The sequence below is a fragment of the Nelusetta ayraudi genome, unplaced genomic scaffold, assembly GCF_046127955.1.
Source record: "Nelusetta ayraudi isolate G7.1 ecotype Tasmania unplaced genomic scaffold, CSIRO-AGI_Nayr_v1 ptg000006l, whole genome shotgun sequence".
Classification (NCBI taxonomy): domain Eukaryota; kingdom Metazoa; phylum Chordata; class Actinopteri; order Tetraodontiformes; family Monacanthidae; genus Nelusetta; species Nelusetta ayraudi.
In genome coordinates this window covers 4,934,873-4,951,688 of record NW_027466056.1, presented here as the reverse complement: position 1 = coordinate 4,951,688, position 16,816 = coordinate 4,934,873, and the positions used below count along the sequence as shown (strand labels likewise).

At 51.2% G+C, this 16,816-nt stretch overlaps 1 protein-coding gene across 2 annotated transcripts in view; it reads left to right on the top strand.

Moving 5' to 3' along the window:
• The first annotated feature begins 823 nt into the window (after positions 1-823).
• nrp2a (neuropilin 2a) overlaps positions 824-16,816 on the top strand; it is a 62,220-nt gene continuing 46,227 nt past the window's right edge. For both annotated transcript variants that reach the window (XM_076016683.1, XM_076016692.1), the window contains exons 1-2: positions 824-1,491; positions 9,999-10,182. In XM_076016683.1, the coding sequence (XP_075872798.1) occupies positions 1,419-1,491; positions 9,999-10,182 (257 nt within the window). In that variant the 5' untranslated portion in view covers positions 824-1,418. The remainder of the gene's footprint in view (positions 1,492-9,998; positions 10,183-16,816) is intronic.

Here is a 16,816-nt window from a genome sequence, read left to right as displayed (position 1 = left end):
CTCCTTCCATTTTTGGGTTTAAAAAAAAAAAAATGATAATAATAATAATAATAATTATAATAATAATAATAATAATAATAATAATAATAATAATAATAATAATAATAATAATATGTTGTTGTTGTTGTTGTTGTTGTTTTTATAGTGCACTTTTCAAAGCCCTCAAAGACGCTTTACTAAAAAACAAAAAAAAACAAAGGTTAAAACACGTCAGAAAAAACTTGCAGTTGAAATACTTAAATATATCAACAAATAAATATAGACTGAGTGGAGTGAGATAAGAGAAAACAGGGAGGTGAGTATCACTTGTAGTTCAGCTGGGGGGGGGGGGGGGGGATCTATTACTGTAATTTTTTTATTTGTTTGTTTGTTTTCCAAATTGCACATTCATCCTCTGCCCTCCTCTGGAAAAACCAAGCAAGCAAGCAAGCAAGCGCCCCGAGGTGAACTTGTGGTCCAGAGAGTCTTATCTCGGTTGGTGTCTTTGGTGTCTGCAGACAGAGAGAGAGAGAGAGAGAGAGAGAGAGAGAGAGAGAGAGAGAGAGAGCAGTGGGACAAAAGAGAGATAGATGGAGAGATTGAAGATCCCTATGTGATGTCACAAAGGGCGCCGACACCTCCGCCAGCCAGGCACTGGTTCCGCTGCACTCTGAGGCTGCCTTGTCTTTCTCTCTCTACCCCTTTCCTCTCTCTCGCTCTCTCCCTCCCTCTCTCTCTCTCTCTCACCCCCCTGTAATCAGAGGGGGGCGGGGCCGCGGCTGTAACGCGATAGCTCGCGCTGCTCAAAAACGCCGGCGCACGCTCGCACGCCGCTCACAGTCGGCGGCGGGCGGGCGAGCGAGCAGCTGCGCGCTCGAGAGAGAAAGAGAGAGAGCGGAGTACAGAGCGAGGCGCGAGGAGGCGGCACGAGACGCGATCTGTCACTCTTGACGGGGAGAATTTTGAATCTTTTCTTTCTCTCTCGCGGGAGGAAAAACAAGACCAGCAGAGAGGCTGACCGGCTGCACGCGCTTCTCCTGGACCCCGAGGACGCGCGTGCGTAACGGAGCAGAGGAGCTGGAAGGAGGGCGCGAGGGAGAGAGCGAGAAGGTCCGAAACAGCTCGAGGGGGAGTGAGTTCCTCCGCGGATGAGGAGGACCGACGGGACCGTGCATGGACTCACGCACGACGGGGAGCAGAAGAAAAAGAAGACGAACCGCTTCCGCCCGCACGTGCTCTCTAAAAACCGAGACGTCCGGTTCGGACTCTGGATTTTATTTTATTTTATTTTTTATTTTTTTTCTATTATTTATTTAATTGTTGTTCGCGTTGAGGATCTGCTCAGGAGGAGGAAGTCGAAGTTGTTGGGGTTTTTTATTTTTTGTTTAGTTTAGTTGTTTTTTTGTTTGTTTGTTTGTTTGTTTGTTTGTTTTCCGTTCATGATGGATTTTGCGCCGCCGTTGATTGGATTTCTAATGGCGCTGTGTCACCTGGGAGTCCGCGGGGAGGAGGGTGAGTCCCGAGCCGGACACCTCTGTCTATCTGTCTGGCTGTCTGTCTGTCGTCACTAAAACGTGCGTGGAACCTTTGGAGTTGGTGCAATAAATCCACATGAATGAACGAGATCACGGAAAAATACGTTATATATATATATATATATATATATATATATATATATATATATATATATATATATATATATATATATATACATATATATATGTATAGTCACGTCTCTTAATAGCCTTTTCTAGCGTCCAAAAAACAAAAAAAAACAAAACAAATTCCACCAAACTTCACACTGTAATTAAACATTTACTAACACAGAGGGTGCAACCAACCACTGCAGACTGTAATGCAAACACGTCGTTGCCGCTGCTGTTTGGGTGAATTATTGGCGACAGGAGATTGATTGATTCATCAAACACCCGCAAAAAAAAAAAAAAAAAAAAAAAAAAAAATCTATCTATCTATTTTTTTGGTGTTGTTGTTTTATCTCGTCCTCGCTGCCCCCGGCTGCGGGGTGGTGGTGGTCGGGCAAGGGGTTGGGTGGGGGTGGTGACCATGCGCGAACCCTTCCCCGCGTGCTTCTCGACACCTGACCGGCCGCCACGCGCCTCTCCTCCGCTTCGCGACGCGATGGAGGTTTGCGGAGGACGGAGGCAGTTTCTCCTTAAAAAAAAAAAAAAAAAAGACGTTTGCCGTCCGATTTTAAATTTGGATTTAAAAAGAACGGGGGTGAAAAACCCAGTGAGGAAGAGGAGGCGCTGAGTCCTCGGTGCGACTCCACACTTGTTAATATTTCAGCATGTGTGTCACTCCGGGAGCCGTGTGACACACGCCCGCTGTTTCATTCTGACTCAAATGCTGATCGTTTACTCTTTCTCCCTCTTTCAGCCCCTCGAGAAAATCCCAAATCTCAACTCTTTTGGAAAATATCACAATAAAAGTCCGATAGTTGACGAATGAGCAAAAAAAAAATAATCACCTGACACAATGGTTTCACAAAAAAAACAAAAAAATCCTTTGACTTCCTTTTGCTTGTCCTGCAAAACGGTCCCTTTGTGATGTCACGAAGCACACCGACACCTCCGCCAGCCAGGCGTTGGCGCCTTACTCAGAGGCTGCCTTGTTGTTCTGTTGTTCTTGTTGTTTTATTCTCCCTTTAAGCTTCAGGGGAGGCTGAAATGTGGCATTACCTCTGCAGGAGGTTGTAAACAAAGGACTAAATAAGCCGTTTCTGGCGACACGTCGATTCTTTCTGACAGAGGATAAATCACAGTGAAGTGAAGTCGGTCATTTTCATGAGATTAGCGGCTAACCAGCGGCTAACTGGTTTCTCTCCACGTCGGATCCTCTACGTTTAACAACCCGTCCGTCCCCCTCCTGATCCTCCTGATGTGTGTGTGTGTGTGTGTGTGTGTGTGTGCGCGTGTGTGTGTGTGTCTCCCTCTCTCCCTCACTGGCCGCCTGTTGTAGCCGCTGATCAGAGACAGATGTGGGCCTCTCAGCTGCCGTCAGGCAAGCAACAAGCTTCAACTGTCTATCTCTTTAACACACACACACACACACACACACACTCTTCTCCGACGTCCCTGAGAGGAGACACTGAAGGGAGGAAGGAAGGAGGGAGGGAGGTTCTTCTTGTTGTTCGTGGAAGCAGGAGCAGAAAAGGGCAACTTCAAAGTGAGCGAGCCAGCTCGGGGTCAACGGAGTAAAAAGCCGGACTGAAGGAAGAGCGGATCACGGGTTTTTTTTTTTTTTCGACAGAGTGACGACGAGTGAGTGCGTCAGTGGCCGACACGGCGTCCCTCGCTTTCAAGCATTTCCGATTGCGTGTGAAAGAGAAATAAATACGATCTCAGCGGAAGGGTTTTCTTCCCGGATTTCCTAAATCCTCTCTCTTTCTTTCTCTCCGACGTCCATCCCGATTCTGGGAAGGAAACTCTTTTTTTCCTGCGCTGCCGGGAGTTGGTGTGTCGGCTGGTTGGCTGGTGGAAGAAGAAGCAAAAGCTGAAACTTTTTTAATCTTTTCACTTCTGGGGGGGCAGGGGGGGGTTGTCCCTAGAAAACTACTGGGCGAAATCGAAGGATGTGCACGGGCGGGCATAGAAATGTACAGGGGGGATGCCCCGCACATTCAAATAACAAGAATTCCTTTTATTCTTGCCTCCGAGGTGTCAGCCGGAATGAAAAACAAGGCAATCCATTAGCATTCGGAGCCAAGAACATGAAAGCCGTTCGATACCGGTCAGGTATAAGAGTCAGTAGCTGCGTTTCCATTACATTTTTTAACAAAACAAAAGCGATGTTTCTAAAATTTCAACAAAGTCCATTTGCAATTTGCTGGTGTTTCCATTGATTGGTGTGAAGCGCATAAACTGTAGTTTGTTTGTTTGTTTGCTGTCAAGAATGGTTGTTATATTTTTCTCTTTGATTGCTTGTAAAAAAAAATATTCCATCTCCTCCTCCGTCCAATCATAACGCCCCATTTTCACTCCAAGTGGACTGGTCACGTGGCCTCGTCCGTTACGTCCGCTAACATGTAAATGTGAAAAAAAGTGTTTCTATACTTTTGCCATACACCTCTATATGGGTACGTCTGAAAAACCACCTCATGAGAGCCTCAAAACCTTTTAGCCATATGTGAGAGTTTTTTTTTCCAAGTTTAGGTGTTTCCATGACCAGTTTTTATTGCGATATTTAGGTTTTGTGCCATTCCAGAGGTAATGGAAACGCAGCTACAGGTTTTAAGAAGACACCCTCCACCTCTCCCCCTCCACACTCGGGCTGGAAATTAAAAACAAGAGCCCCTATAAATAAAACATAGACAGAGACGGTTGTTTGCGCCGTGCCGTGTTAGTAGCAAAACACGCGTGTCAAGAATGGCCACAGAGTGAGCGGGGTGTGGGGGGGGGGCTCAGACGGGAGCTGGAGACGGTACTCGGGTAGCGTTGGAGTTTGGGGGTGGTTTGAGGGGGGCTCTAAATTTAGCGATGAAAGAGCAGCGGGGGCACCGACTGACTTGTAGCTGCAACTCCTCGCAGCAGAACTCGCCAGGACTCGGACAGCTGGGCAAGCTTCCGGAGCTCCGGCTGAGTTGCCGGTTCGACTCCAGCGAACAGAGACAAAAGGAGGGTTGGGGGGGAGGGAGTGGGGGGGGGGGGGGCGACATGATACCGCAGTCAGGTATCACCCCCAGCAGCAGCATTAGCCATCTGTTTGCCCCGACGGACCCGCTGAACCATTGATCAGCGACTGCCAGCGCATTTAGCCGATTAGCATGGGGGGCACTTATCCTGTTAGGGAAGGGGAGGAGGTGCGGGGGGTGCAGAGAGGGGAGCCAAGGAGGCAGGCAAAGAGGATTTGGGGATATTATCTGTCTTTGAAGTAGCTTTTTGTTGGTAGTTTAAAGGAAGGATAGCAGGGGGGGGAACCAAGTTAACGCCACTCAACAAAAAAAGGCTTTTGTTGCCTTTTCTGGGCCGGGGCGGGGCGGGGGATGGGTGGGTTGGGGGGGAATGCTGACTGTTGTCTCGCCTCCACCGATGAGCCCTGGCTTCAGCTCCGCTCGAGCTAACAGTCTTAAGATGCGCTCCGGGAGTGACGCAATCGCAGAAAACCATCAAAGTATCCGCTCGCGTTGTCGCCCATCTGATGCGAATTAGACGCGTTTCTGTGCCAGCGGGGGGGCAAATTTTTCATCTTTTCCCCGCGAGGGATTCAATTCTGCCGTTTATCTGACCTTTTGGTGTTGGTGGGGGTACGAAAAGAATCCCGTTTGCATCGATTTTCGTGCCAGTATTATCGTGTTGTTTTGTTGTTTTGCTGAACTCTCTGCCGAACGCCACAAGTTGGTGCTAAACAGCGTATTTCCTGCCCCCGGTTTGTTGTTTTTGCTGCTGCTGAGGCAAGAAGTGCTTTTGGATTTTGTGTTGAAGTGTTGTGCCTTCCCATAATCCATCACCATTTGAAATGAATACCTTTTGTTGCGTCCAGCCAGCCTTTTAAAATAACTTTTTTTGTGTTGATTCTACTGAAAAATTGCAGTTAACATCGATTTTCTGTGTTAGCTTTTCTTGTTTGGCACGGCTGAAGCTCTTGGGTACACACACACACACACACACACACACACACACACACACACACACACACAGACTGATTAAATTATGACATCTAAAATGATTTTGTTGTATTGTTCCTGAATCTTTCCTTTTCCTGCTGTTTTGATGAGGGGAAGATAAGCGCTAATGCCCTGCAGAGTGACGTAACCTCGGAGATCCATCAGCATATCCGCTCGCTTGCCTATCGGATGCGAATCAAAACAAATGGCCAACTGCTGTTTTGTTTTTCTTTTGCGTTTTTTGCGCTGGCGAGTAATCCGATTTTACCATTTCAATTGTTTTTAACCTTTTGCCGCGATGAAATTAGCATCGACTTTCATGACGACGGTTTGTTTGTTTCATTGCCCCTCCCCCCCCCGATTAAATAAAGGCCCGCCCCCTTCAAAAATGGTGTGTTGATGAAATTTAGCCTTTAAATATGGATCCGGGAGGCCAAGGTGAACCCCCCCCCCCACCTCTACACACCCTGATTGCCTCTAGCGCACCTCGGTGGCGACGGGGGAGATGGCTTCACCCCGGTTGAACGGATGAGCGCCGTTCGGACGATAGCACTTTTTAATTAAGGTGCTGGGGGGGGTTGGAGGCGGGGTCGGGAGGCTGAGGAATGACGGAGGGGCCTTTATCAGCGCCGACTCCGGCTCATCCCCCCCCCCCGAGTGTGACGCCGTACTTTCCCCACCGGTGATAAGGCGGCTAATAGAAAAAATGAGAGCGCACATGAAAATAGGGGCGTGCGCGCGTGCGTGTGTGCATGCGTGCGTGCGTGCGTGCGTGCGTGCATGCGCCGTCTTTTTTGTGCATTTTCTGCAGATAGCAGCCGCGATAAAAGCGACCGAGCCGACTGAAAAAGGCACATTTGCTGCTGACGATGAGCTGCGGCGGCTCTGAAAGTGTGACACACACACACACACGCACACACGCAGGCACACACAGATGTTCTCACACTCGTTCAAATTCGTTCCGTCGGCACAGTCGGAGCTCTGACGGATGCAATATTTCAGGATTTCTCTTTTTTCACTTCTTTTTTTCATCCGTGCAGCGTGCAGATTAACGGCCTAATGAAACACACAGCGCTGCAAATAAACTCACTTTCCGCCTGCGCTGCACAACACGCACACACACTGAACAACGTCCCTACTGTGTGTGTGTGTGTGTGTGTGTGTGTGTGTGTGAGAGCTGGAGCTGCCAGCGAGCTTCATGAATTACACTGTCTCCTCTACTTGTGGAGCCAATCTGTCTGCGCACTTGCAAAGACACACACACACACACACACACACACACACACACACACACACACACACACCCACACACACTCTCACTCTAATTGTCACTCGAGCAATTAGGGAAGAAACACACTCGCGCGTCTTTCGTCAGGACCCACTTGCTGCCTCGATGTGGGTTTTTTTTTCTCCTTTTCCGACACACAACCGAGCAAGCAAACAAACAAACGCACAAACACACAACGCACAGTTTTGACGCACACACTGGTGGGGTCGTCTGCCACGCGGTCGCAGCCATGTCCTAATGAGGCTCGTCAGGCACGCGCACACACACACACACACACGCACGCATCGCACGCACACTCTTCTTTCCTCCTCCTCATCACTTCCTCCGCTCTGCCCCTCCCGGCCCCGCCCACTTTCCCCATCTCTCATCCTCTCTCCCCAATGTAATCTCCACCCCCTCCTCCTCTTCCTCCTGCTTCTCGCTCTTCGTCTTCATCCACCTCGGGGGGCCCGGCAGCGTGCGGCTCAGGGGGCTCACGACGGCGGCTGGAGGGATAAAGAAGTGTCGAGGCTGCAGGAATCTCACCGCCGCCGCCATCCCCGACCCTCCACCCCCTCCCCAACCCCCACGCCCCCTACCCCACCCACCCAACCAAAGGGCTTAATCTGCCGAGGCTCCGAGCCGCTGATAGCCTCCTGAGCACCCCATTCCCCGGCCGGGCTTCCCAACAATGACCGTCTGTCTGCAACCACCCCGCCAGATAAAGACGTGTCTGGGCGTGTGTGTGTGTGTGTGTGTGTGTGTGTGTGTGTGTGTGTGTGTGTTCCCTGTCTCCATCACCCCTGCATCGTCCTTCCTCCCTCCTTCCTCCTGCACTCCTATTTCTATTTCTATGTTGTCTTTCCAACCTGCTACTATTGTCATTATTAGGGTTGCACAGATATTCCTTTTTACTGAACGAGTAGAGTAGCAGTACTTGCAATACCGAGTACTTCATAAGGCCATTATACATAGTAGAACAAGTCCAGTTGCCCTAACTTAACCCCTCTACCTTAAGATGACCTGGATGACGGAGAACCTTCCCAGACAAATACGTAATAGAACGACTTGATTTTCTTTTAAGCTTTCCACAGATGTTCTGTGATTTGAACATGTTTATAGAACCAGTTTCACTGCAGTACAAACACAAATTTGACAACATTTTCTTATACATACATGTACAACTGGTATTGGTACATATTTGACAAGTACAAGCAAAGTACTCAACCCCGGTATCGGGACCGATACTGGTATCTGTATCGCTGCATCCCTGATTGTTATTATCTTTCATTTTCATTTTTTTCACTGCCACCTCCAGTGGCCCAGCTTTTGATTGGCAGGCCCGTCAGCAGAGAGATTGGGATGTGCACGTGCGTAGGTGGTATCTCCAACACAGCAGCAGCAGCAGCAGCAGCAGCAGCAGCTGCAGCTGCAGCAACTGTCTGGGCCCGTGTGTTTGCATTGAAAAAGAAAGAAGACGAAGTAGAAGTGTGGGAGTGTGTTTAAGGGTGCAACACAAACACACACGCACACACTATCGGCCTTCCACGTGCACACGCACGTGGGCGTGCGCGGGGCCACCGGGCTCCTCTACCGCTGTGACAAAGCCAGGAGGAGGAAGCCTCTATCAAATGTCACAGCGTCTTTAAGTGTCGCTTTTAAGCACAATAGGCAGCGGAAATGTCATCACTTGAAGGGTCTATTACACTTCAAGACTCTCGCTGCTCTGTTTTTTTTCCTCCCGTCCTCCCTCCTCCTGCTCCTCCTCTTGCTCTTCTCATTTTATTGATACTTTCACAGAAAACCTGTAAGAAAAATAAGAAGGGAAAAGAAAATAGCTCAGGTACACACACACACACACACATACAGGCAGGAATATCAACCCATTTCTGTCAGGAAGCTAAGCTAGCTCGCGGCTAAGGGCTTTATTAGCCGCGTGGCTAACCCAAAGAAGAAACTAGACGTTTCAATTTCATCTCCCCCTCCCCCCCCGGTTTAATATCGAGCTTCATTACGTTCGGAGGTCCCCCCCCGGTGAATCAGCAGCCAGACACTCACACACACACACGTACACAGAGGCAACATAAATATATGTCTATATATTCGGGGCCCCGTATAGAAGCGGGAAGCGATAACAGCCTCCACAGTTGTCATGGAGAAGATGTTCCGCCTCCGAAAAAGAAGAAGAAATAATACCAACGCCGCCTCCAAATGTAATCTAATGCAGTGCAAGAAAAAAACATAGTCATAAAAGGAAGCTTTGTCTGCAGCGCGCGCGTACACACATACACACATATAGAACTCAAATAAAAAAAATGCTCCTTTTGTGCGCGAACCCCCCCGATTTCATATGTTTAGCGTGTTTACGGGAGATAACGCAAAGCGCGAGACCCGGCTGGGCCGCGCTGGCGGCGGGAGAAAAAGGCCCCTTTTGTTGCTGCTGCTGCGACTGCTGCCTCTCCCCCCCCAAACAGCCTCCCCCGCAGTGAGGGGGAAAGAAAATGTTAGACAGGCCGTCTGAGAGTGTCACTTCCCGCACGGCGGTATTGTTCCTGGGAGGAGCGCGATAGCGATCTCGGGGAATGTGTCCTAATGTTTGCAGATTGGCAACAATTACACTTGGAGGACCCTCCCACTGGGGATTGGCGGAGGGGGGGGAGAGATAAGAGAGGGCATAGGGGTCGGAAAGAGAAAGACTCATCATTGTGTGTCTGCTGCTGAGGGAGTGTGTGTGTGTGTGTGTGTGTGTGTGTGTGTGTGTGTAATTTTTTTTTTTTTATTCCAATTTCCGTCGGAACAGACGTTAATTTTGTTTTTTTGACACATCCAGCACGGCTTCATGAGGAGGAAGGAGGTGAATGAAGAGGGTGCTGGGTGGGTGGATGGTGGTAGGGAGGGGGCATTACGGGGTTTGATTCCGGCTGCTGGCAACGACAAGTTTCCATCACGCGCATTTTTTGAGGCTGCAAAGAACACACAAGCAAAAGTGAACTGGACCCGATGAGGATTTTGTCCTTCTCGAAACGAAGCTAACACGCAAATCTCTGAAGTAATTCCCCTGGATTGTTTCTGTCATTCATTGATTCATTTTTTTATTTTTAATATCTCTTTTCCCATCCCTTCCCGCAGCTCCTCCGATGGCCTGCGGGGGGGCCCTGGACGCCAGCAGCGCGGGTTACATCACCTCGCCCGGCTACCCGCTGGAGTACCCGCCCTACCTCAACTGCCACTGGATCATCACGGCGCCGGAGCCGTCGCAGCGCATCGTGCTCAACTTCAACCCGCACTTTGAGATCGAGAGGCTGGACTGCAAGTAAGGCGGGGCCGGGGTCGAAGGTGGGGGGGGGGGTGGGGGGGTGTCAAAGGTGGGGGCTGGGGTCACCTGGAACAGAAAAGGTTCTCCTCCACCAGGTGTCCAGGTTCTCCTACTCTACCAGTACTGCGACTGCTGTGTTACAGCTCGGACGACGACGTTTTATTTGCTGCTTCTCACCTCATTGTTTATTTTTTTTTAGACGTGCAAACGCTCCGCAGACGGGTGCACGTCGCCCCTCGTCTGAGCGCGGAAGTTCAGGGAGAATACGAGGAAGGCCGGCAGAGTCGAGGTGTGACTAATAAAAGGGCGACTCAGGTCGGAGTCAGAGCGCAAAACGCGGCACCGGGTCAGAGACAGAGAGAGAATGAGAGCCAGCTGTGCGTCTGGAAGTGAGCAAGAGTGTCAGTTTCCTTTCTCAGAGACGCAAATAATCCCAATAACGTAGGCACGTTATTGCTATTGTCTCTGACCTCGGAGGAAGGAGGAGGAGGAGGAGGAGGAGGAGGAGGAGGAGGAGGACGACGTCAGCGTCCTTCCACCGCTCCGCTGACAGTCTTCCGGAAGACACGATGGCGGCCGTCCAGATCCGCACCTGTTTATTTTTCCGCTCCCAGCCTCATTTTTCTTTCTCTCGAAAGACAAACGCTTTGTGTTTTGAGTGTTGGCCGGGCGAGAGATGAACCGGCGCTCTCACCATGGAACATCCAAGGCTGCTGTTCTTTCCTTTTCGAACAAGTGTCGCCTCCGTCGCAGCAACTGAGCCCCGTGTCGGGCGAAATTTTTGACATTTATTTCTATACCTCTGGGTGCGCAGGAGCCACTTTGGTCACGTCCGTTGGCGAGAAGTCTGTTGCGTAACCGCGCTGCGTGCTCTCCCGCGACTTGATTTGGGAGAAGTCTGAGAGCGCCAGTGTCGACGAGAGCCGGCTGTTGATGAGCAGCGAGTCGAGCAGTTTCTCACAGACCCCGAGGCAGAGGGGGGTGGGAGGGGTGGGGGGGGAGCGAAAAAAAAGTGCAATGTCTCTTGGTCTGTGAGGGTTTTATTGAGACGGAGGAGAGGGTTTTTCGCTTCTTCTTTTTTTCCGCCGCTATTTTCTATTTTACATTTGCCTGGAAGGGAGCGCGGCCCTCTGACACACACACGCCCACTCCATCTGCCTTCAGCGTGAATGTATGAGTTGCATGTCACACGTCGTGGGCGGTGGCGGCGGCGGCGGCAGAACCGGTAGCCGCCCCACTACCTCCCCCCCCCCCCCCCCCCCCCCCCCAGTCGAAATATCAAAAATCCCTCCAGCGTGTATTTATATTTATTGCACCTCTCGTGTTTCCACGGGAACACGATCTTCCCCTTCGGAACGCTTCTTTCCTTTCCGTCCGTGCCCCATGGTGCAGTTTCCAGTAGCTCTCCCTCTTTTTTTTTTTTTCATATGTGTATGTGCCCTGTATGATTAGACACGGCAGTGGCAGCAGCAGCAGCGGGTCACGGAGAGCGGATTTTTGCATGTTTTCACGCTGTGAAGTGAGGGTCTCAGTAGAGCGGAGGAGGTGGACGGGGGAAAAACCTCGGGGATGCGCGTGACAGCCGGGATTAGAGGCACCGGCGGCTTCGGGACTGGGCTGGATTTTCAAAAAAAAAAAAAAGAAAAAAAAGAAAAGGACACTCTGAAGCGTGCAAAACCTGTCGGTCTACCCACCAAAACTCTCCCCTTTGGGCAGCTTTAAGGCCGTATAAAAAAAGGGAATGTGCTCCGTCAGCTCCTGGCTGCTGCTGCTGCTGCTGCTGCTGCTGCTCCTCCTGACGGCCACAAGGCCGTAAAAACAAATCAAATCAGCGACACGTCGCCTTTCGGAAGGTGCCGCTCCAATTCGCTATTTCATTTCAAGAGGGAGGGGAGGAAAGCGGGTCCGGCCGCATGCCAAATAGCTCTTACCTCCCAGTTGCTGGCTGCTTGATGCGAGCTAAATGCAATAAAGGCCAGATGAAATATCAGGCCCATATCTTCTAATGCAGCCGGCCGGAGCCTCAGGACGCTCTGCGGCAGGAGTGGGAGGAGCCTGCCTTCCAACGCCTGCTGTCGCCTGAGGAGGCGGCAGCAGCCTCTGGTTTTTCTATTTCATTAATTTCTTTGGCGCTTTTGCTTAACACACACGGTCATAAAACTGTCAGTCAGGAGGATCCGTTTCTATGCCAGATTTTGCCAGATTTTCTTTTTTCATTCTTTGACTCAGAAGATTTGACATCACAGCTGAACACATGCGCCTCCATATCATATCAAACTCCTTGCCGACAACCCCCGCAGGGATGGGGGTGGGGGTCAGGGACGGCTGCAGATGAGAGGTGTGCAGAATCAATGTCTGTGTTCCGTCCCGTAATGGGAAATCGATGGGTGATCAGCGGCGGCCATAGTGAGACGGCCCAGTCTGAGGGAGGAGGAGGGTCGACGGGTGAGAGACGAGACAGATGGGCCGCCAAAGGTCGGCACCAGAGGGGCTTGTCCGGGATCCGATAGGTCAGCGTTCCGAGCTCCAAGATCACGGGTCATCTGCATCCAGCGGACGAGGCTTCCTGCGTCGCTCCACCGCAGACACTGAAGTGAGTAAAAAGGTGCAATTTGAGGGCGGGAAGAAAGCGGTTTTCATCGAGTTCAAGTGTTTTTTTTCTCGATCGATTGCTCGTATCTGAGGCGGTGGCGAAGGCAAACAACGTTCACACTATAGCGTCGTCAGCGTAGAGCAACATACGCGAGCAGTTCTTTGGCTTCTTCCGTCAAAGCCTGGTTTTTAGATGATCCGCACAGGCCCAAGCGAGTGTGAATATTTTAAGACAGAGGACCAGTTCCACTCCGACCGGTCGGAAGGGTGAACTTGGCCCTAAATCATCCTGATTCCCGTTCGAACATGTCTGACATCTCCAGCGATCGATGCACCCTCTGTCTGCCCTTCTGGAAATGAATGCGTCCGTCCAAGAAAAGCGTGGAGGTAAATCTCCATCCAGTAAATATGGGCCGATTAAAGGTCGATTAAAAGGCATTCCAGCCAGGTCGCGGCGGGTCGGGCTTTCGCCATTTGGGATCGATGGCGCTCTGTAAAGGGCTCAGGGGCCGAGCACCAGACCGGCACGGCGGTCAGAGGTTTGGCCCCAGTCGTCTGTAAGTATGAGTCTGCGCCGGGGGGGGGGGGCGCAGCTGTTTGTTGTTTTTATATTTTACGGGAGGCGGAGGGCTAGATTAGAAATGGCAGCGTGGATCTGCAGGGATTTCTCTCGCGGAATCTAGTTAATATTTCAGAGGCACTTACGGTTTTATTAGCGTCCCCTCGGAGGTTGCAGGGAGTGCGTTGGTGCGTGCGCATCCTCACTTCTGCTGCTGTGCGCCGTCGAGAGAGGGAGGGAGGAGGGAGGAGGAGGAGGCGTCCGCCGCCAGTTGTTCGTTGTTTACCGGATCAGGACGGGAAAACGGGGCGGAAAATATTATGGAAGGGGAAAATGGAAGGAGGCAAAAAAACCAAAACAAAACAAAAAGTGCAGCGTCGCAGAAAAGGGAGGCCTCGAGCACCGAGCACGGCCAAGTTCGCTCCGCTTGATGTCCTCCAACAGCTGTTGCTGCTTAAAACGCGGTATAAATCAGAGAGCTGCGGCACAGCCCTTGCCAAAAAAATAAATGATTGTGAATATTTAGTGGTGCTGCAGTATCGAGATTGACAATTACACATATTTTGGAAAACATATGGCTTGTAGTGCATTATCCTGAGCCTGAGGACAAATGGGTTTTGTGTGGTCAAAGTCTGTTTTCCACTCGTATGACGGAATTCAGTGTTTGCAGAAGAGATTGGTTTCATACAAAGTGAGGAGTCTGAGATAAGGTCATTGCCTAAAAGCGACCTTTGACCTTTATTTGTTCTTCTCTGTCCCATATCTTTGCTTTATGGTAAAAAAAAAAAAAAAAAAAAGAAGAAGAAAAAAAAGGTCCCTCTATGAACAAGGAGTAGAAGTAGATCAACTGAGCTTAAATCCTGGCCCCTGGGGGAGCTCGTCAGCCACCTTCGCAAATGTCGCAAGGGTAGCCAAGTAATGCAGTTAGTTGAGAGTGACTTGTTTCGCACCCAAACTGCACTTTTCACACGCTCCTTTTGGAGAAAATCTCCACTGCTATTTGCGTCCCTTTCCTGTCGATGCCCCCTCACGTCAGCGCAGCCGTGCAGATCGAGTTAGAAGAAAGGCGATATCCCAGGGCCGCTCCTCCTGCAGGCGGCTAGATAGACGGAGGCGGACTAGACAGAAGGCTTTTTACTGGCCCCCTGTCTGCGGCAGGACAAATGTCCTCTGAGCGCAACTGGGCAGCTCCAAATATTTGGGAGAGTCCTCCCCCCCTTTCCTTTCCCCCGCCGGCGGTCGGGAATCGGTTCCTGCAGGAAACGACCCCCCGCTCCTTAAAACAAACAGCCGAAAGGTGTGAACGGCAATTAGCTGTTTGGGTTTGGGGAGAGGAGTGATATAGGAGAGACGGGACTTGTCTGGACCCGGTGCGGGGTTACAGCCCCCCCCCCCAAGGGTCTTCCCAGTTTCCTCTACCCATGGTTCCTTAAAACACTGGGGCAGTCAAGCAGACCCAGACAGAGATTGTGGGGTTTGGGTGGGGGGGGGGGGGGTACAGGGGTGGCAGACAGAGAGGTGGGGGATCTTTCAAACGTCTGGATGAGTCTGGGAGTGGTGCGTTGTGGAATGCACGTGCCGCCACCGCCGCCGTACCCTCATACATGTATTCATCATCGCCCGGGGAGAAGCTGAGCGAGCAGGTCAATAATCACATCTGAGGAAGGCTCGCTGACTGACGCTAATCCACGCTGGAGGAGGGGGGGCGGAGGGGGGGGGGCGCGACAGAGAGGGGATAGAGACCCACTCCAAAATCAATTAAAACCTAATTAGGCTCTCGAGCTCGGCACACGCAAGCCTTTTATCCGCGGCGATGGCGATACGGCCGCGGCTCGCCGGCTGCTGTTTGTCTACTCTTCCTCTCACACCCCCACGTCTTTGCCGGCTAGTTTGTGTGAGTGGGTTTTTTTTTTTTTTGTTTTGTTTTGTTTTGTTTTTTTTCCCCCTAAAGCGTGTGTCAGTTACAGCCTAAGCAGGCATACCGGGAGCTGGCCACCGCGATCGCCTCCGCAATGCAGGATTACAAGGCAGACACGCACGAGGGGAATCGGACCGCCGCTCGCCGGAGCTCCGCAGAGCAGCGCTGAGCAGCGCTGAGCTCCTCGCGAGCGTTCGCAAACGTCAGAGGGACATCTGGCTTTCAATAATTCACCGGCCGTCGTTCCGCGCGAGCGCGCAAGGTACAATGTGAGTCGGCGTGAGGAGGCGCTTGGGTGTGTTTGGGGGGGGGGGCTCGGAGAGACGCACACAGGGGAAACAGAAAGTACAGGGGCGCAGCGGAGGCAGGTAACTCGGGGATCCGGTTTTAAAATACGCCGTTGCAGGAGTTGAGACGGAGTGGCAAGACTTGAGGGCGGTCCGTTCCATGTATGTGGTCCAGGAGAGTTCAGGACCGGTTCAGGACCAGTTAAAGGGAGACAATGGGAAACAACGTCACGTTCAAGTGATTCCATCCACAGTCTTGTTTCTCACTTTTGCTCATCCTCACCTGTCCACGCACCACTCCGACCTAGATTAACGCGTCTGGGATTAATCCTCTGGTCGCTCCGTGCTGCTGCCGCTGCAGGACTCAGCACTCTGGGGGGGGGGGGTGAGATAGGTGCTCGGTTCACAGCTCTGCTTAATCCAGGTTTTACTCCAAAAGGGAAAGAGGACTCGTTAGCAAGTGGTTCAATTCTCAGACTGTCGTCGAGCTAACGGGGAGATTTGTTCCCGTCTTTTTTATCGGGGGGGGGGGTTGTTAATCCCAGACAAACGATGCCTTCCAATTCCAGACGACACAACACCGATGATACCGGACCGTGGTTAAGTTACGATGCAATACCACACCGGGTGATACAATGTCACGCTGTTTAAAAAGCTCAACGCAATGCTAACCTCTGCGATACGATACCAGACAATACTACTCAATGCCAATCCTTGCGATTACACGCAATACGCTTTATCCACCCCCACCCACCTCACCATACAAACACAAGTACCTAAAGATCGACCAAGGCAAGGGCTGTAACAAAACTGAACAAAGAAACAAAACCCCCCTTGTTGCGTGTGAATAATTCACAGTGCTCACAAGTGTTCCACTGACCAGCCCAAGAAACCTGCAGGGCAGCTGAGCGAGTCAGCCCAGTGGTGACTAACTCTGCACCGCCGTATGTGTCTATTAATGTCGGAGGAATGGCAAGCTGGTAGGGCGGCGGAGGAGGCGGGGGGGAGAAGGGGGGGGGTACTCTGGAGCTAATTCTGGATCAGCCAGGTGGGCCCTCTCGTCTCTTCCTGTCCCACTTTTTAAAAGAAGAAAAAAAAACAAACGCCGCCGCCTCCTCGACCTGACAGCCAGGAATTTGCTTTAATCGTCCGGGGTCGCGCAGCAAGTCAGGGGCGCTTAATGAGCGCCAAGCTCCTCCAGCATGTGCGGAAAACGTAGATCCGTCGCCCTCACCCCGACACACACAGACACCCCCACCCCCCCACCCCCCCACC